The sequence below is a fragment of the Ambystoma mexicanum genome, chromosome 2q (genome assembly GCF_040938575.1).
Source record: "Ambystoma mexicanum isolate Mex_15411 chromosome 2q, UKY_AmexF1_1, whole genome shotgun sequence".
Classification (NCBI taxonomy): domain Eukaryota; kingdom Metazoa; phylum Chordata; class Amphibia; order Caudata; family Ambystomatidae; genus Ambystoma; species Ambystoma mexicanum.
This window is the reverse complement of record NC_090924.1, coordinates 310,662,407-310,684,505: the sequence shown is the minus strand read 5'-3', so window position 1 is coordinate 310,684,505 and position 22,099 is coordinate 310,662,407. Positions and strand designations below refer to the sequence as shown.

At 47.0% G+C, this 22,099-nt stretch overlaps 1 protein-coding gene across 1 annotated transcript in view; it reads right to left on the bottom strand.

The window, feature by feature from the left end:
- LOC138568695 (uncharacterized) overlaps positions 1–22,099 on the bottom strand; it is a 1,243,988-nt gene that overhangs the window by 158,795 nt on the left and 1,063,094 nt on the right. Inside the window, exon 89 of the mRNA XM_069646472.1 lies at positions 17,656–17,792. Within this exon, the coding sequence (XP_069502573.1) occupies positions 17,656–17,792 (137 nt within the window). The remainder of the gene's footprint in view (positions 1–17,655; positions 17,793–22,099) is intronic.

Below are 22,099 nucleotides of genomic sequence, written 5' to 3'. Positions count from 1 at the left end.
ACGATGACAAGACAGAGCTTCTCATCTTGGGTACTATGACCCTTCTCAACAAATAAAGCGTAAGATACTCGGCCTTCATCATCGATGAGAACTTAATTCAAGTAGCTAAGGAAGTAAAAACGCTAGGCGTATACCTAGACTCTACACTATCATTCACCAAACAGGTACATTCTCTAGCTTCATCAACAGCTTATACTTGTAAACTTATCAGAGCAGGTAAACAATTCTTACCCCCGAATAGTTGCATGACCTTTGCCAGAGCCTTGATTATCTCTAAATTAGACTATCGCAATGCCCTTTACATTGGAGCGACCAAATCCACTATATATAAAATACAGATACAGCAAAATAATGCTCTTCGAACTGCACTGAATATCCCCAAGAGAGAACACATCTCTGAAACAAGAAGGAAGTACAAATGGCTCTCCACACATGAGAAAATCAGACTCAAAACAGCCTCCCTCACACACAAAAGTCTAAATAACAAAGCCCCACAATACCTAACAGACAGATTCTCTAGAATAGCATCCTCCAGACTGATTAGATTAGCAAACACTAATCGCCTTCAGGTACCCCGATTCAAACTCTCCACCATTGGAGGTTCCAGCTTCACTGTCAAAGCCGCCCAACTATGGAACGAGTTACCCACCTCTATGAGAATGGAACAATCTTTCACCAAATTTAGGCAAAACCTGATCAGCTGGTTAATAAAAACTAATGACAAATAAATGTACAAATCTAGCCCTACTGTATATACTGCCAATCCTGCTTACAATTGTCATGTCCATATTTTTAACTTAAACTATTGTATTGTTTAATCTTGCTCATTACTGACACCTCTGTACTTTGTAACCTTGTCACTAAGCTGTATGTTTTCTTATGCTCTTGCGCCCATATACCCTCGGGTCTGGCGTGCACAATAAATACTAAACAAACAAACAAAGTACACAATTTCTTACTCGTCAAGAGTCAATTACACTAGCCAAAGGCTAGTGGAGAGTGCACATGTTGCGCCCTGCCTATTAACTGAAAATATTGGATTGTAGTACAGATAGGGGAGAGATTGGATGTAAGGAATTAAATCTAGCGTGTGGGTATTGTTTTGTTATTTCCCTCCAATTGACTCTAAATCACCATGCTAATTCCTATGGCCATTCTAACCCATTGCCAGCTCCTCCCTGCCCAAAACACATCCTCCTGGGATCTCTATAAGCTAACACTATTAAGCAGTAACATTTTTAATTTGTTTTAATTTTATTTATTGGGTATATATAATGAGCCTATACACAATGGGCCTCATTACGCGGTACATGGTAAGGGATTACCGGCACCGGTAAGGTCACCGGTGCCGGTAATCCCTTACCGCCCTACTACGAGGTCCCTTAGCGGGTCCCTTCCTTAACGCCTGGTCTGACCAGGTGTTAAGGACAGGACCCGTTATGGGACTCCAGAGCTAATAACGGTACCGCAAATTGCGGTACCGTTATTAGCTCCATCCCCATTGCCATTGAGCCCTATGGGGGCTCGAATGGGAATGGGGAATGTTTCCCGGAATGGGGATTTACCGGGACCTCCAAGGTTGGAATGACCCGGTAAGTCCCTATTTCAGGAACCGGACCAGGAATGCGGTAAGGGGGTAGCCATGGTGCTAAAAGCACCATGGCTACCTCCTACCGCGTAATGAGGCCCAATGTCTTTCAAGGTGCAAACATTAAATGTTGTGCTGTACAAATGCTGCCAGTTATATTTGAACGCAGCCTTCTTAGAAGTTAATGGATTAATTGCAGCTGTAAATGTGCAGCTGGTGTAATAAAAATGTCTTAACCAAAGGTGCTTTCATCCACTTGAATTATAAGCAGTATGTGTTCCCTCTCATCTGTTCATTGCACTGAAGTCATTTTAAAAAGAGGCATTGGTATAGCCAAAAGATTCTCTTTGTCTACAGGTATTAGATAGGTGTTTGAAAGACACTGCTATCATATGCCCAGGTACCTACACTATTTTCCAGCTATTGTCACCTTTTGGCAAGGTACTAGTGACAGAATGCCATCTGTGGGAGTAAAATAGCCTCTAATTCTTTTAAACAAAACGATGCTGGTAATACGGTTTTTGAAAGTGAGATCCGCTAATTAGATCCCACTTTGATAATGATCCATGCCAAAAAGCATAATGCACACGTTTACCTTGCTGTGACCGTCTCCTAAAACCCCAGCCAGGACAGGTTCAAAGGTCACATGTGTATCCCTGAACACAGTTGCAAGAACACAACGTTACAAAGGAAGAGGTGGCTTCTTAAATATCTGCACCTCTGGTTCAAACTCTTATAATTGTGTAACTTAGACAGCCTGGTGGCAGATACTAAAATATAACTATAAGCCATGTCTGGTTTTGACATGGTGGTTCCTGAGTTTATACAATTATACAGCTGTACTCATTGGATGTCATATCACGGTCAGCTTGGTGAGCATTGACTCATGCATGACAGGGCCTTGTGTGTATAAGCTGTCTGGCATGGGTGAATCCAGCCCAGCAAGTGTCATTTTGACCCTCTGAGGAGGGTAGATACCTTCTTCCATGGAACAGGAACCCTTCCCGGGTTTTCCCCTGGGAACCAGAGCTTCAAAGACATTCCTGTCATGACAATGGCCGGCCCTCTCACACCAGGGTACTAATGGCTGTAGTCATTTTGAAGTAGGTAGACAGAGGAAGGGGATGGAGTTAGAGTAACCCAGAAAAGAGGGTCGTACTACAGAGGGGTCTCATCATGTGGATGCTAGGGGTCCCCAAACTTCCTTTTCTGCCTCCCTAATTCCCTCAGATAAGACACTCTTGGTATGACATCAGCAGTCAAAGGACACTAGTTACACTGTGCACTTGCGGCCGCTCCCTCTCCAGCTAGACGGGGAGTTTAACTGCACGCGACTGGATGTCTGTGAGCCGCTACGCGAGGGTTCCCCCTAGGACCACTTGCAGTAACCACGCCTGTTGCTGATGAAGAATCTCTGCACCACCATTTCTACCCATCAACTACCAAGTGAACTTTCACTTGTCCTCCTGAAGCACAACGCTTTACCCAACGACTACTGCCCTGGGCGAGCTCTGTGTTTAACAGGACCTCTTTGAGTATCCTCCCTTGCCCAGCCACATTTCAGCCCTCAGGTGATTTGGATACCGAGTTTTTGGGATCTCAGCACCGGCAGGGTCGCCCCTACAGAGCCCTGATGAAGGCGGACGCTACATTAATGCACTTCCGCCGAAATGTGCCCACCCGGGAACTGCTACATTCATCTGTTCCCGTCTGAATCAGACCCTGTTTATTCAGTCTCTGTCACGTTGGCCACTAAGATATCTTATTCTCCATAGGACCCTGGAAATACACTATGTTGGAAAGTAATATCCGACCAAGCAACTTTCCACTAGGTTATTCATAAAGAAATTTCTAACCTTGAATTTTTTCACAAATGACCTGTGTGTCCACTTCAATTGGTTCACCAGTATGCAAGGAAATAGAAAAGAAACCTTTGCTTAAGATTGACCTGTATATTGATAATACAGTACTCTTTGTTCACTTTGCTGTTAATACTATACTTTTGTTTTTTGTTATGAATTTTTATTGATGGTATTATATGTTGTCTTAACTTTTCATTTATGTATGTTGTACATTTTTTCAACATTTGTTCTCAACTTTTATGTATTGAATACTTATCTATATAATTAGCAAATAAAACCTCTGTTTGCTACTCTTTGGTTTGTTTTAGCTCGGTGAGAAGGCAATACACCTTTGACCTTAGGTTTGGATCCATCACTTAAAAGACCAACCTACACATCAATTTGTGGGTAGGACCACCCTCCTGTACCTGTGAAGTACTTTAGCCTTGAGCTTGTCCACTAGAAAGGGTACCCCCCCTCTTTTTTACGTCATTTTGAAGTAGGTAGACAGAGGAAGGGGATGGAGTTAGAGTAACCCAGAAAAGAGGGTCGTACTACAGAGGGGTCTCATCATGTGTATGCTAGGGGTCCCCAAACTTCCTTTTCTGCCTCCCTAATTCCCTCAGATAAGACACTCTTGGTATGACATCAGCAGTCAAAGGACACTAGTTACATCTGCCTGTATTTTACTCTTGACAACAGGCTTTCTCTGGGCCAATTCGCTTTAGCATTTTCCCTATTCATGGGGAGGAGATCCTCCCTTAACTGGTTTATCTTTGGACTTCAAGACACATCAGTACTCCAGAGTGCAATCGCCGCCATAGACGGCCACAAGGACCATAGCCACTTGAAAATGGCCGCCCGCAACCTTTGTTAGCAGTTTCCACTCGAGGAAACACACCAGGCTCAGCTCCTTATCCCGATTGGCCTGGAGTCCCTATTTTCTGGCCAATAGTAAGCCGGCAGGCGATTAAGCCGGCCCACCACCGAAGGCACACTGCCTAAGGCTTCCTCCTTTCGTGAGCCTGTCAGGAGCTGGAAAGTGCCGAGTGCCAGGACCCCTGCTCCTCCTGGGACCCACTTGTAATACGTTGCTCATGCATGCTCATATATTAGGGTAAGCAGCCCTCACCAGTGTTTATGGTCAAACCTTCATTGCAACCTTTGTTTTGCTGTTTATTCCGTCAGATTGTTGTTCACATTGCTGCAAGGAACAGTTTAAAAGACACATTTTCTGTTGCCCGTGCTTTGGACTTTTGCACTTGTGTACTGTTGCCCGGCTTCACGGTTGTCTGACTTTGTTGGGCTCTCATATCGTACCACGTATGCACTTTATATATGTAGAAGTAATTATGCTCTTACCAGCACGCTTTCTGTATATCCTCTTATCGGTGCTGCGCCTCATACTGCTTACCCCCACCCAGCCTAAACTTATATTCAGCAATATGTTACTTGCTCGTATGGTGGCAACCCGCGCTGAGTTGGGTAATGCATTTTTGAATTTCTGGTCCACTTCAGCCTATATGGTGTGTCAACCAGGTCATCTTTTCTAGTTTTGAATGAGTTAAAATGCTCATTTGGTCTAGCCAAAACGTATAATTGACTGTTTCACTGCTGTCCCATAGCCAACTATTCTCCTGCTAACCATATATTTACACTCTGGTACTACCGCCATGCATATTACTGCAATGCTATGATTCAGGTGTATTGCTGTTGCTCCCGCTTTATTCGAGTAATTTTTAAGTGACCACTGGAAACAATACTATTGCCAGTTGCCTTAGTTCTTACCTGCCTGCACAGTGTTTTTAGCCTAATTTGTGATTGTCGAACCTAGACAGACTCTGTTCCCATACTGGTTCTTACCTGCCTGCACAGTGTTTTTAGCCTAATTTGTGAGTGTCAAACCTAGTCAGACCCTGCTGCCATATTGGTTCTCACTTACCTGCAGATTATATTTTAGCCCGGCTTGTGATTGTCAAACCTTCAGACCCTGCTGCCATATTGGTTCTCACTTGCCTGCACATTGTATTTTAGCCCAGCTTGTGATTGTCGATCCTAGAGAGAGTTTGCTGCCATATTACTTGTACCCAGCTGCCCCGCTCTTGACCAACTACTCTGGCTAAATAACTACTCTGGCCACCCAAGATGCACTTAGCAGTTACTTGCCTTGCCAACTGACTACCACACCCCACTTATACCTACAGAATGTACCTACCAGGCATCTTATCAGCACTGAGTAATTCTCCACCTCATCCACCTGTCCAGCCACCCCAGCCTTACCTCTTGCTCTGCCTCTATCGGCACCATTGCCCCACTCAGGATGCACCTCTCTACACCATGGTGCCTCGCCGCCAGAAACACCAAATTACGTGGCAGATTACCCAAATTATATGAGCCCCGAGCCAGAGACTCCAACCAATCCAAATTGACTAACCGGAGCCTACCCATGCACTTGGTCCCTCCCACCAACCGCCCCCTCGGACACACCCAAGCACAACCAAACTAATACTAAGCATAAGGCTCACAACTTAACCACCACAGCCACCCGCACTAAATCTGTCACCCCTCTCATAAGAGGCACCTTAATTAACGCACGATCTGTAGTAGCCCATGCCACAGACATAGCAGACCTCATTCTAGCAGAAGAACTAGACTTCCTAGCCATCACTGAGTCCTGGCTCCATGCAGCCGGTGGCCCTGCTCTCTCACTAGCCATCCCAGACGGCTATACTATCATCCTAGCGGACAGAACAGAATCCAGAGGTGGAGGCCTCGCTATAATTGCCAAAACACACCTCAACATCAGACTTGACACCACTAACCACCTCCCATCATGATTATCTCTCACAGCTAAACTTCCTACCGCCAACTCCCAAACTATCACTATCCACTTACTCTACAGACCCCCTGGACCGCTAGGTTCCTTCGAGGAAGACCTCATCTCCACCCTCACCAACAACTTAAAAAACACCTCCAAGAGCCTCCTCTTAGGAGATTTCAACCTGGGCCTCAAAGACCCCAAAGACCCCCCAGGCCACCCTCATTAACAATACCCTGTTAGAATTAGGCTTTACCCAAAGAGTGTCCACCCCTACCCACAACAAAGGAAGAACCCTGGACTGGGTAGCTGACCACAACCATGTGGCCTCCATCACAGCCAACACCCCCCAACAATGGTCCGACCACCATCTCCTCACCTTCAACCTGGAAGCCGCTAGCCCTATTACGAACAACCTTCTAGCCACAGCTATCCCTACGAGAAGCAAGAAAAACATCACAGCTGAAAAACTCATCCCTTATCCTCCCAACTTTGAACCAACTCTCAGCTACCTCTAACCCCCACGACCTCGTAGAAAGCTATAACAATAGCATGCGCTCAGCCTTAGACTCTATCGCACCCCTAAAACTGAGAAAATGTAAGCCGAAAAAACATCTGAACACATGGTTCTCTACCCATCTAAAAGCCCTCAGATTAGAGAAGCGCATAAAGGAACAAGCCTGGAGACAATCTCCCACAGACATTAACAAGCAAATCCTCAACAAAATAGTTTCTACTTACAAAAAGGAAATCATCACCGCTAAACAGGAATCATACAACCAGAGAATATCACAAGCCAAATCCAGTCCTAAGAAACTGTTCACTATCATCAAAGAACTGGAAACACCTGTCCTAGTCCCAGACACATGTGTGAAAGATAAACAATGGTGCACCAGTGTCCAAAATGCCCTGTCTAATAAGGTAGCAGGCCTTCAAATCAAAATCTCCAACAAGAAAGATTCCAAACTTACTCTACCAACTTCACTAACACTCCCACATACCCAACACCACGCCCCACGCCTCAGAACCTGATACCTAACCCACTCTCCCGCTTCAGCTTTTCCAAAGTCTCTACGTTAGAAGTGGAAAAAATCATCCTCAGCCTTAAACCATCAAACTATCAGGGTGACCCTTGCCCCTCACAAATCATCAAAGACGCAGCTAGAGACCTCTCACCATTCATCACCAAACTTATTAACGCCTGCTTCTCATCAGGTACCATCCCCAATAACCTTAAAGAATCGTGGGTCCTCCCTCTACTCAAAAAACCCTCCCTAGACCCGACGATACCCACTAATTACAGACCCATTACCACCGTCCCCTTTTTGCTCAAAATATTAGATAAGACAGCCTATCACCAAATACAAAAATATCTTGAGCAAAACCACCTCCTGGGAATCCGGCAATCAGGCTTTAGACCCCAACATGGGACAGAGACAGCTCTCATTGACCTTAAGGCCCAAATCAACACTGAGAGATAATGGGAAAACGCCTTTATTGCTTCTTCTAGACCTCTCCGCAGCATTCGATCTAGTGGATCACAAAATTCTCTGTAACCACCTAGACTCGGCTGCCCACTTCTCCCAAGAAGCCATCGGCTGGATTGAGTCATTCCTGAGCAACAGATACATGCGTATCTTTTCCACCTCAGCCTCCGCCGACCCCATCCCATCACATGTGGGGTCCCCCAGGGTTCATGTGTCTCACCTACACTTTATAACATGTTCACGAAGCCCCAGTTTTATGATCTTGACGGTCTGGGTATCACCTACACTAATTACGCTGATGATACCCAGATCGTCATCCTGTTGACGGGAGATTACAAGGATTTGGCCTCGGTGAACAGGGTGTATCTCATCATCCAGACATGGATGGCCTCCCACAGTCTATGCCTGAATGATGACAAGACTGAACTCATCATCCTCGGATCCACCCCTAATCTAAACAAACTGGACCACAACTACTCGAGCTTCACTATAGATGGCAACCCCATCAACGTAGCAAAAGTAGTGAAAACTCTTGGAATCTACCTAGACTCTGCCCTTTCCTTCCATAAACAGGTTAGCTCCATGGCTTCTTCCACAGCCTACACATGTAAGCTTATAAGAGCAGCCAAACCTTTCCTATCCACTCAGAATTGAATTACCCTTGCCAGAGCCCTTGTTTTATCAAAACTTGACTATTGTAACGCCCTTTATGTTGGAGCCAACAAACAGATTACTAACAAAATCCAGACCTTGCAAAATAATGCTCTCAGAGCAGCGCTTAGCATCCCCAAGAGAGTATATATCTCCAACATCAGGAGATCTCACAACTGGCTCACCACCACTGACAAAATCTGGCTCAAAGTAGCCTCATTAACACACAAATGCCTCAATAATGCAGCCCCCCGCTACTTAGCTGACAGAATAAAAAGATACTCCCCTAACAGGCCCACCAGAACTTCCAATGCTAATTTGCTTACAGTTCCCAGGTTCAACCGATCCAAAACGGGTGGTAACAGCTTCCAGGTGAAAGCAGCCACACACTGGAACTCCCTACCACTCGCCCTTAGGACACCCCAAACCTACCCCCTCTTTAGACGTAACTACATTCAGTGGCTAAAGAATAACGACCAATAACTGACCTGCCTTTGCATTCTATGCTTGTTTGTAAATATGTATATTTGTAAACTGTATATCATTGTATCCATCGCAACTGTATTAACCTATGCATACACTGAAAATGACTGTACATCATTGTAACCAAGCTGAGAATAACCTTACTGCTCCTGCGCCCTCATACCTTTGGGTCTGGCGCGCAATATAAATGAATAAACTAAACTAAACAAAAGGATTACCTTGGAAGTCTGTTGGGGAGACAGTCTGTTGGGGATACAGTCTATTCCATAGCAAAGACAGAAGGCTCCACGGAAGAGTAAAGCTCTTCTCTGTACACATCTATGGACATATTTGAGGTGAAACGTCTCTGTGGACAAGGCCTACTGCAACTGAGGCACTGGTACCCACGACCCTGCACTGGAGGTGACGAAACACCTGCAAGTGCCCTCTACAAATATTTCTGGTTGGGAAGCTCAGAGGAAACGACTCAACTTGCCCCTGAGGCAATTTTTGTTTTGTGAGCCCCTTTTTTGATGAACTATTATTTATGATGCTTTCCAGATGTCCATGTTCCACAGTTGCCAGTTGACGGATTGCAGAACTTTTCTTTATTGGCAAGTAGTGGCGGCAGGTATACAACAGAGTGCATAAACAGTTGCAATCATACATTTGGGTTTTGCAGTACATTTAAGGGGTGTTCGGTGGGGGTGGGCTGACAGCCCATTATATTTTCCGCAGTTCAGGGTCTAGGTTCATCTTGCACACCTGGCGGGGGGGGAGAGAGTGGTTCTATGTCATCTTTGTTGTTCAGGTAACTGCAGAAGTCTGTCCACACATTGTTTGGGCGAGAACTCATAGGGAGGGATCTGATATATTTCTCCTCGCACATCTGTGTCCAGGTGAGAGCCTTCAACCACATCTCAAATGAAGGGGGGGAGCGACGCTTCCAGCATTGTAGTATACATTTTCTGGCGACCATAGCACTGACATTAAAAAATTTAGACATTTTCTTCACTTCAACCCCAGCCCACAACCCGAACAGAATAGCTAACGGATCAAGCCCCACTGGGGTCCCGACTATCTCTGAAAGGGCTTCAGTCAATGCTTTCCAGAATGCACCAAGTGCGTTACAGGACCAAAACATGTGTGTGTGGTCCGTTTCCTCGGATCTGCATCTCGGGGACGTGTGGGTCTGGTTATGTACAAATTTCCCCACCCTGTAAGGTGTGTAATATAATCGATTGAGGAGCTTATATTGCATGCATCGAAATCTGGAGTTAAGGGAGACTTTGCGTGTGTGCGAGAACATTTTGCTCCACATATCATCTGTGATTGCTAGGTCCAGCTCCTCATTCCACTTGTCCCGCGGTTTTGAAGGTGCATCCTCAGATTTCTCCAGCAGTATCTTGTACAGAGAGGACTTTATACCCCTACTGCCAGCTGAGTTGGCTACGTACTGGATCTCAGGTGAGTCAGGGGGTTTGTCTGGGTAAGTGGGCCACATGACGTGTACTGCCGCTCTTCGTCTAAAGTATTGCAGCAGCTCTAGCGCCGAACCCGAGTGTCCAGGGCACCATGTCTGCGGGGTAATGAATTTACCTTCGGGATATAGGTCTGTTAGTATCGTGGGTGGGGGTGAGGCCCGGAAAGTGCCAAATCGGTAGCCACTTATAGTATGGTCGATGCTCGGGCTGGGAGTGCAGTAGTCGATTCCATGCCATAGTCGTGGTGGCCACGTGATCCGCTGGGGCATCCGTATAGTATGTACGGCAGAGGATTAAGGACATGATATTTACCTCCTCGCTTGCTAGCTTTTCAAGTTTCACATGGGGGGGTGCCTCTGGGTGTGTGTACCAATGTGTAGCATGTTGGGCCTGTGCAGCAATCCAGTACTGGGTTAGATCAGGGGCCGTGAAGCCCACCCTCTCGTAGGGGAGGGTCATATGTTGCCACTTCTTGCGAACCGCACCGGAATGCCACAGGAATTGGGCGCATGCAGAGTGTAGTTTCCTGAAGTATTGCTTCCCAGGCCAGATCGGGACGTTTGCAAAGATATAGAGAAGCTTGGGGACCGCTATCATTTTAATTAGGGACAGTTTACCCGCTAAGGAAAGTGGAAGGTTGCGCCACCTTGCCATTTTGGACTCTACGAGTTGTGCTGTAGCAGTGTAGTTGTCGGCCAGTAGTCTAGATAATGATACCTGAACCCCCAAATATTTGATGCCGCCTGGGGATCAACGGAGAGGGAATTCACATGTCGGCTGTTGGGTCGCCGCAGTGAGTGGGAATATCTCCGATTTGGAGTAGTTTATGGTGAAGCCCGAGAATGTGCCTATTTTTGTTATGTCGCGGATAATCGGGTCTAAATGTGCAGACGGGTCCCTGATGTAAAGGAGTACATCATCTGCGTATAGTGATATTATTTCCGGTGCGTCCCACAGTCGTATGCCCTTGCGAGTGTGTCGATCTCTGACATTATCAGCCATGGGCTCAATGACTAGCTCAAATAGAATAGGGGTAAATGGACAGCCCTGGCAAGTGCCCCTGTGGAGCGTGAAGGGTGAAGACGTTAGGGAGTTGACCAGGACTTTAGCTACAGGATCTGTGTATAGTAGTTTAATGTAGGATATCATGCTTGGTCCGATCCCCATTTTCTCCAATACTGCCCACATATATTGCCAGGACACCATGTCAAATGCCTTCTGAGCATCTAGTGTAACCGCGACCGCATTGGCTTTTGGATCAATCCTGGACATTACATTAAAGAGCCGGCTTATATGGAGGGCTGTTGAGCGACCGGGGATGAAGCCGCTTTGGTCTGGGTGGACCAGGTGTGTCATTATGGGGAGGAATCTGCTTGCTATTACCGTAGAAAATATTTTGGTATCTGTATTTATAAGTGACACAGGCCTGTAGGATCCACATCCATCACGAGGCTTACCCGGCTTGGGAAGAACAGTTATGAGAGCTTCCCATAGGGACTGGGGGAGGATGGGCAGACGGCGTGACTCAGCCCAAACTCCATGTAGTTTCGGTGCCAAAATGGCCACGTGTTCCTGGTAGAATTCTGAGGTGAGCCCACCCGGTCCAGGGGCCTTGCCCTTCGGGAGGTCTGAGATGGCCTCGACTATCTCGTCAAGAGTGATTGGGGCATCCAGTTGCTCTCTGGCGGCTTGGGAGATGTAGGTCATGGGGATATGGTCAAGTAGATTATTTATGTCCTGGGCGGTGTGCTCCTGCTGGGGTGCATACAAGGCAGCATAGAATTCAGTGAAGGTGTCAAGGATATGTTGGTCGGACCAGTGTTGGGTGCCTCTTGCGTCCCTGATGCTGTCAATGCAGGTCTTACCCCCCTCTGTGCGCACCAGTCTGGCCAGGGTTCTCCATGGTCTGTCACCCTCTCCGTACTTCCGCGCCACCAGAGGCTGCGTGTAGTACTGTACCTCTCTAAGTGCATGGGATTCGAAGATTTCCAGCTCCAATCTTATCTGTGCTAGTTTGGCTGGGGTAGGTGCGGTGGCGTATTCACGCTCGAGCTCCTTGAGTTTAGTTTCAGAGCATTGTAGATCATGCTTTATGACCTTCAGTACCCCTGCTTCCCTCAAGATACACATGCCTCTAATAAAGACCTTGAATTCCTCCCAACAGGTCCCTTCGGGTGTGTCGTGTTGTTTATTGCAGTTAAAGAAGTTGTTTATGGCGGATAAAATCTCTGCCTTAAAGACTATGTCCCGCAGTGCCTCTGATTTGAAGCGCCAGGCGGAGCGGGTAGGTAAGCCGGGCCCAAGCTTGATCTGCATTGTTACCGGGGAATGGTCTGAGAGTGTGCGCGCTAGTATCGGAATATCTATGATCTTGCCATCAAGCCGCTCGATGTGAGGAACAGATCTATCCCGGATTATCTGTCGCGTACGGATGAATAATAGGTGTATTCTCTTGTGTGTGGGTAGAGTGCTCTTCATGCATCACATATGCCCAGTGAGTCTGTGGGCCTCATTACAAGTGCGGCGGTAAAGGTGCCGGAGCCATCAACCCCTTAACGCTACATTACGAGGTCCTTTAGCGGGTCCCGATTAAATTTTACCAGGTGCCCTTAGCGGGATCCGCTAAAGGAACAGCATGCTAACAACGGGCCCATTATTAATGGGCCCGTTGTTAGCATGGCTACCATTCTCATTGAGCCCTATGGGGGCTGGAATGGGAATGGGGATGGGTTCCCTGAATGGGGAAATACCGGGTCCTCCAAGGTTGGAATGGCCCGGTATTTCCCCATTCAGCCAACAGCGCCATGGCTACCTCCAACCTCGTAATGACCCCCTATGTGTGTGTAAGCGGCCAGCAGCATGTGACATGGCTCTGCGGGTTGCGCCTGTTCTGTCAAGGTCAATATCTAGTATCAAGTTCATGTCCCCCCATATAATTGGTACTCCAATATACCTCATGAGCAGGTGGGTCACCTCGTCAAAAAACTCGGGGGCATCAATATTTGGGGCGTATGTGTTCACAAGCAAGCATTCCATATTGGCTAACAAACAATGAAGGATTACATATCTGCCCCCTGAGTCTATGTAACTCGTACGCAGTGAGAATTCCACTGATTTGTGGATCAGAGTTAGCACTCCTCTGGACTGAGTGGAGTATTTTGTATAAAACCTGTTAGGGCCCCAGGTTGGTGCTAGGCAAGATGCAAGGTGTCCCAAGGCATGCGTTTCTTGCAGTAGGAGTATTTTGATTCCGTGTCTCTGGGCGTATGCAGTGATTCTGCAGGCTTTTGTAAAATTATTTAACCCCCGGACGTTCCATGTCATCAGTTTAACAGTCATGACGTGGCATTATGGAACATCTCAGCAGTGGGATCTGTCACCATTCAGCACTGTGCGTGTCGCTGTGGCACGACCATGCCACATCCAAACCTCAGCCACCACTTTCTTGCCTTTTTTCTTAGAACATTCCCCAACTTTGCCACCCCCCACCCTCACTGTCCACCCCCAACCAGCAGTGTAGTGATCCCCACCCAAAAAGCGGGCTCCAGCGTGCCATTCCCAACTTAGCAACTCCAGTCCGCAAGTCCAAACGGAGCAAAACTTCAAAAATTCCGCCTGAATAGGCATTGCAGCCGCAGCGGGGGTCGCCGCTGCCGTGTGTCCAACTTTGCTAATATCTTAGTGCAACAGTCACCATTATTCTCTTAATGGCAATAGATGTTCAAGGTTGCAAAAGAAGCCATATAATGCATAATGAAAAAATCGTAATAGTTGAGGCATAAATGTCGGGGGCCTGAGGGGGCACCATGCAGGCAGAGGCACCACTTCGATGCATGTAATGGTGATAGTGAGGATAAAGGGTGTCTCTTGCCTCGGGTGAGGATGACCTAAGGCTAGTATCTTCAGGGCTCAGTTAGCGCACCATGGTGCGAATCTAGGGGAAGTGCGAGCCATGTGACGCCGAGCCAGCACTCGCCGGGGAGGCCCTTCTTCAAGTGGCAAGTGTCATCAGCCTCAGTCATTGTCCATTAGGTCATCCGCTGGATCCCTAAGCGGGATCTGTGCTTCTATGAATTTCACTGCTTCATCCGGGGCCGTAAAGAAGTAGAGTCTGTTGCGATGGGTACATTTTTGGCAGGCCGGAAAGAGCTTTGCGTATTCAATTTTCCTTTCCTTAAGCATTTTCTTCACTCCACTGAATTGTCGGCGCTCCATCTGGACCCCTGTGGAGAAGTTCGGGAAGATTCTGATGATTTGCGAGTCTAGCCTCAGCTCCCCTTCTCGCGTGCCAGTCGTAGCATATGATCCCTATCTCTGTAGCTTAGGATCTTCGCAATTATTGGTCTGGGGAAGTCGCCCGGTTTGGGGTGGGGAGCTAGAGCGCGGTGTGCTCGCACAACTGCGAAGAACGGGGAGAGTTGAGGGTTATCAAGTAGGTCCTTGAGGAGATTTTCGACTGCGAGTTCCATCCGCCCCTTGAGTGCAGACTGAGGAACGCCCACGATGCGGATGTTGTTCCTGAGTGATCTAGACTCTAAGACATTGCACTTGGCCTTGATGTGCTTCATGTCATGCACTTGTTCCGTGACCGTGGTTTGGAGGGCGTGGACCCCATCCTCGTTGGCCCCAATTCTGGTTTCCACCTTGGTTATCCTAGCCCCGTGCTGGTCTAGTTTGGTTCTTAGCGAGGCCCCATTCGCATTTTTGTCATCAAGCTTCTCATGGAAGGATGCAAAGTTCTTAGCCATGGACTCCATCATCACCGTTAAGTCAGGTTAAGGGGGATCGGGTGGTAGGTCCATATCTTCCTGGCCCGTGGAGGAGCCCCCTTGCTCGGGTCTGGGCGCCACCTTGGCGAACTTGTCCATGGCTCCGACCTTGTTGGCCCCACGAGATCTGTTGGACATCTTGGAGGTGGATGGTTATGTAGGCTGGAACTGTCAAATGTCGCCTGTGCACCTAGGGGTACAAACCTCTTCAGCACTTGTGTCGTGGACCAGGTGACGAGATGGTGCAGTATCAGTTGTATGAGTGATTGCAGCGCTCATGAGGTGATGTCTTACCCGAGAGACCAATTGAATGAGGATCTCCTGTGTTCAGCCGTCAGGAGGACCCCACTGCTTCCCTTGGTTTTTGCCACTTGGATCGGGACAACCAAGGCGGCCAGGGTACGGTATTGCAGCAGGACCGAGAGCGAGCTATGATGTCTGTGAAACTCCTAGCGCTCCAGATGATGAAGCCGGGTATGGGGTCACGGTAAATGTGCGCCTGCTGGGCCGCAGTCTTGCAGTTGAGGAGCAGTGATTAGGTATACTGGCCTAGCGTGGGTATTTAGGCAGTCCGCCGAAGGAGCAGGTGTGTGGGAAATAAGACGTAGGTGTAATCCGGGTATCCGTTGTGTGCCAGTGGAATGTGCACCCGTTGTGATGTAGAGCAGAGGCGGAATGAGGCGCAGCGCAGTGCCAAGCAGAGTCTTTAATGGCAGGTGCTCCAGTTGTGTGGGCTGTGACAGGCCCTGTGTGCTTAGCATTCAGTCCTTGGCAAGTGGCACACGTTTATGGCAGTAATATGGGCCAGTTGGTCGGCGCCGGAAACCGGAGTGCTCCCGGCAGCCGGGGCCCAAAGTCAATCCCCCGGAGGCTAGCTGTGCTGGTGAAAGATGGAGGAGGAGCGGGAGGCTGTGTTTCACCCGCGGCCGCAGGACAGAAGTGGAGGGCAGCTGCCCGGTGTACTCCAGGGACCGGGGGGGGCGTGCCCACCTCACGCTGTATCTGCGTCTAAGGAGGTGCAGGCAGGGCTGGCCAGCCGCGATCCGCACAGTGCGCAGCAGCAGCGCCGCCCCCTCCCGCTGTGTCAGCGCACTTACTTGGGCTAGGATCTTTGGCTGCGGCCGGCGGGGCTCCAGGACACCACAGCAGGCTCCTCTTGCTTAGACTCACTGCTCCCGGATGATGTGTGGAGCCCAGCTCTGGGGATCGCTGGATGGCCTCGGTCCAGCACTCCCTGCAGGCTCACCTCTAGCCCGGCCACGATGCTCAGTGCTGAGTCCGGGGCCGCGCAGCGCAGTGCAGTTCAGCAGGCAGGCTTCCCGCATGCGCCACGGCCCACAGGTGAAGGTGGCTGAATCTCGGTCATCCGGCCCCGGTCAATTCCAAAAATCGGGATACCTGTGCCCCGCCTTCTCGGAAACACATACACGGAGTCGCATGGCTCAACAAGCAGGGAAACTAGCCGTTGTTGCCGGATTGGAGTTGGTGGCACACGGAGTGTCCTAGCTAGGCAGCCATTTTGCAGACTGCTCAACAGCACCCCCCCCAGAGTGCATATCATTTTCAATCACAATTTTGGCTTAAAGTTATAAAGTGCTTCAAATTGTCAAAGCAACAGTGATCAAAGTTATCCTCTGGTGTTCTTTGGAAAATAGGAAACAAAACGATTCTAAACATAATTGAGCGCATATTTAAATTGCCCCTTTGCACAAGGGCAAACAAATTAAATTAAACTGTAGCCCAGTCAGTATCCATTGCAATGTGAACCTTTAATGTATTTCACGCAAGTGAGTGCAGTACTCTTACATGTTTAAATCTCCAAAATATAACTTGTTTGAAATCTTGAATATATTTCAGGGTGATTTTAATCAGAATTAAACGTCTGATAGCTTACGGTATGAGTCAGTTCATAGTTGAGTCAACACGTGTTTCACCCCATGAGAGGATCTTCTTGAGGACTTCAATTAATATAACCTGTCTTTGAGGTAATAACATCACACTCTAAACTGTCAGTACATATGAGATATGAGAATTTTACAATCAATGCAGATTATTTACATTTGAGTCAAGAAGAAGTGCCTCTGCTGGTGTACAACACGTATTGTAATTAGTAATTTATAATGCGCTTAATACCCATGACGTATTGAGTCACCTATCAACGATTCAGACCCACTTGGTATTTATTACAGAACTTGCTTTATAATTATTATTTTTTGTAAACCTAGCACAAGAGTAATAAAGCGTAAAATACTTTACAAGCCCCAGCAGCACAGCACCCCGTATGATATATACTTAAAGCCAAATGTGGATTCCCCTGTTATCTGTGCAAGCAGCTCAGATTTAGTCAGCCTGCAGTGCAATGACCGCCACCTTCCTAGGGTTGTATAAGACTCTATATGCTGAGTTCAGCTACAGATGGGGCTGATACATGCTCCTGGACTAGAGGGAACTAATGTAGCACACTTAGACAAATGTATCAAAGGAACACAATAGACACATACCTCTTTTTTAAATTCAAACCAGATATGTGAATGTAAAATTGACATGATTCATACCTATGGCAGCCTTCATCAACTCATAGAAGGCAGTTGTCGAACTTCTACTTGCAGCATATGCAGATTTCAGTTTGCTGAACAAGAGATTCCTTTTGTTTTGAGAGCAAGAAGTGACATCCACTTGTGTGGTTGATGCCCTGGAAAGACAAATGTTTCAGATATGTACAACTGTTCTACATGTTCAATGAAATACTTCGCTTGAAGGATTTTGGTGAATATGTGGCGATTTTCATTAAGAAATGTCATGCACGCAACATGGCCACTACACCATTAGTGAAAGATACACGTGTCATGGAATATTGCTAAATATAATCGGGCTAAGGGATGAGACATACACTGACAGTTCCACTCAGACTTTGCAGAGTTGTTGACTAACGTGGCAAATCAAACACTCTGAGGGAACTGTCCCACTCATCAAATCACAATCAGACAGTTGTGGAATCACACAAAGCAGTATACCTTGAGAGAATGAGCCCACAATGACAGTTTGTACCAACTAAGGTTGCACTACATGACCACCATGATGAAACGGTATCCAGTGATAATGTTGCGTGGAAAATGGCCGCCAGGTAGCGACATTTCCCTTAAAATGCACCCACCAGACAATCAAAACACTTTCCCGATATATTCCAGGATTGGAGGTAATAATATATAATTATACCCCTCCTAGAATATTTGGGGAAAGAATTTTGGGGGGGTCAGGAAAAAAAGTCGCCTAACTGGTGACTTTTCACAGCAACATTATCGCACGAAACTGATTAAACACAATCGCATTGACGAACCACGCTATGGTATTTTGAAAGGCTCCAATGCCATAACCGGGTTAGTGTAACTGGCTTCTGAAGAAAATACATGTTGTGCAGATCTCATTTATCATTTCAGAGAGCCATCGGGCAGCAGGAGGTTAACATTGGATCTCATTGTGAGTTTGGTGAAGTGGTAAAAAGTGGGGTAATGGATATACTGTTACTTTACCTCCACTTCTTACCCCCAAATTCCAACTTTGGAGGTAAAGTGGAAGAAGAACCTCCACTTTAACTCCAAAAAATTGCAGATCACCAAATGCTCCAAATCCCTAAAGGAGTATGAATATTAACACTGCCATTCTTCAATTATAACCTCACGGATTTACAGTCAGACCAATTGGTAGTAACAGTATCCACGTTTGGTGCTGTTACCATGATAAATGCTGCCAAATTCGTAATAAGGACCAATATTGTGTTTTATAAAGTAGTAGTAGTAGTAGTAGTAGTAGTACACATTTTTTTATTAAGTGCACACATTACCAGTACAAGCCCAGTTTGAAGGCGCTATAGAAAAAGAAACAATAACATACAATATATATATATATATATATAACAATACAACATAGCAGAAATAGCAGCATACATTATCCTGTACGTTATGACACATGCAAAAGGAAAAGCTACTCTTTCAATGCAGGCTTAATAACGTTTTGTGTAGTACAGTTTCTGATAGTGCTCTTAAAATTATTCACAGACGGCACCCTGAAGTTCCACCATTTTTCCATCGTAAGAAGCTTTGCAAAATTTGCCAACTACCAAAAGATCTTCAGAACTGGATCTAAGTGTGTGACTAAGTAGATAGTTTTGTGCCACATATGAAAGCTACTCTCCCAGATTTGCGTAAGCACTGAAATCTGAATCATGTCTTCCATTGGCAACTGTTAGGGAGAATTCTCATTTCATGGCTAATTTCCCTTACCTAGTGAGTCCCTCAGCAGCTTTGCTGGATTTCTGGAGTTGTTTCTTTTCCATTTGGTAAGAGTGTGAGCTTTTCACTACTCTTACTTGTATTTTGCTATGTGTTTTAACCTGTTTTTGTGATTGTGGGCTCTGGCGTACACCACTTCAGTAGCCCCCTTCTTTGTGTGTGTCGCACAGCACCTTCTGTGCAGTGGCACAGGGTTGTCGTTCAGACTTCTCACCGACTCCATTTCTGAGGTGACTACTGTCCCCCAGAAAAGGGTAAAGTTACCATTAACTTTACTTAGTTAAAACTAACCACAGATCCAGTACACCCCATCTTACATGGAGTACAGGAAGGGTTAACTCTTAGGGCCTCATTACGACCCAGGTGGTAAGGGGTTTACGGCGCCGTAAACAGCGCCGACCCTTACCGCCTGAGTACGAGGTCCCTTAGCGCCATGGCGACTTTAACACCTGCTTTTAGCAGGTGTTAAAATCCATGGCGCTAAGGGACCATGGAGTTAATTACGCCACCGTAATTTACGGTGGCGTAATTAACGCCTTCCCCACTCCCATTATGCCCTATGGGGCAAAAATGGGAATGGGGAAGGGTAAATGGGGATTGGGGACTTACCGCCCCGCCAAGGTCGGAATGGGGCGGTAAGTCCGCCAACCACCATGGCGTAAACGTAGTTTACGCCATGGTGGTAAAGTCACGGCCCAGGCGGTAACTTACCGCCTGGGTCGTGATGAGGCCCACAGTCTTTTTATCTGTACCTCCAAGAGCATTGTTTCGTTCTTTTAACATTTAGACATGGCTGGTGGCAGTGGTATCTACCCTAAATTTCTACCGCGGTTATCTTATATAACCGTGGTTGGTAATATTGAAGGCTATTGTCTTAGCCTCAAACATAAACCTGCTTGACCGAATCCTTTTTCGTTTGGCTTCGGTGCGGTTTATTCGCCATTTCTTGTTGTTAAAGTCCTTCTTGTGTTTTGCTTTGCGCGGCAAACTAGGTTTGCCTCCTTTGTTCACTGTCTTTTGGCAGGCTTCTACCTAGAAACCCTCATCAAGGTGCCTGGGTGTCTAGGTGGGCTGTATGTGAGGGAGGGGTGTAGTCACCCCCTGCACAGGGTATCCTAGGAAACCCAAGTTGCACTTTGTCATGATTGGCCAGGGTGGTTATCCGGGCTGGACAACCCCCCCGCTAGGTGATTGACAGCCAGGCTGTGTGAATGGGGGTTTTTCGCATAAAAGGCAGGTCTCTTGGGCTAGAAGTCAGAGAGTCGCCACTGGAACTACAAGGAACCGAAGAGAAGCAGCGAGAACGACGGCTGCTGCAACTACCCCGTCCCGGTGAAGCCCTGCTGCAGTCCTGAGCTATCTACCCTTCAACGACTAAGAAGAGATCCAGTCCGGAGTCTTCTTCCCTTGAGCCTGGTGGGGATAACCAGCTCATATTCCACAGCCAGAGGATCCTCTTCCTTGGTCGAAATCGCTGCACACAGCTGTAGTGGTCCGGATAGCCATTTGAAGAGCCTCTCCTGTTTTTAAGGAGCGCACCTTTTATTCGTTGTTGCTGCTGCCGGCTTCATCCCTGTGTGGTGCAGACCCCCTTCAGACATCCTCCTTCACAACGAAGCCCCAGGAATCGTGGGTCTGCAGAAAACCAACAGGAACAACTGCCAGGGCACCAGCTGCACCATTGGAATAAGGTACTGTGTTCTGCTTGAGGAAACTGGGTGAACCCCTTTTCTTCATTTCCAAGGCTTGCCCTTGTCTTCCCTCCTTCTTATAACTTTTGCTTCCGAACATTGACAATATCGAAGTACTCTTGGCTACGTTGAATCGTGAACTATCTGACTGTATGATCTTCGGCAACAGGCCCCCGGTGTCACTTGACCCTGGCTGCGGCCCTTTGACTTTTGAACTCTTGTCTAGGAGCGTTTCTCGATTCTGTCTGCCTAACCAAAATATTGCCTGTGATTCTTGCCTCCAACTCCCTCTGGGTATCTCAGGTGCTAAGTGTGTTTTTGCCCCGGTAGCATTTCATGTCACGGATACGCGTTTATGTAGTAGACGGAACTGTCAAAAAGTGATCGCAATCTTATTCACGATAACGTGTTTTGTTTGCAACACCGGTTCATTCAAACACGGGGTACTTACCTTGAGACATACTGTACAAAGTGAATTGGTTAGTTGTAGTATATTCGACGTGTGGTTTGTGTTTGCTTTTAATAGAAGTGTTGTGTTTATAACGGATGGTTTAAAAATAAATGTACTTACATTTTTCTACCTGAAACCTTGAGTCAGTGTTTGCTTGAGTCACAGTAATTGTGGTCCCTTTGTGTAATCTCTGTTACTGCTCTTATACTCTTGAGAAAAGCCTGGCTGCTCCACTACTGCTACCACTTTGACATAGTAGTACAGGCTTGTACCAAAGGTAAAACTTGTATTGCCACCTGTGGTTTTAAGGGCACAGTGGTCCCTAAGGGCACTGCACAGGATTCTGCCTAACAGCAACCAGCCTAGTTCCTGACGGTCCTAGGTAATATGATAACATTTTCCCAAACCCGCAATTACACAAACAGCACAATTTTGAATTGCCTAAAGTTTAGATGGTAATTTCTTTGAAATACCAAGATAGAGAGACAGACAGTAGTATAACCTTGACAGGACAACTGTCTGGACTAAGATCTTCAAATGATCTGTGCTCAATAAGTGGAAGTGTGCG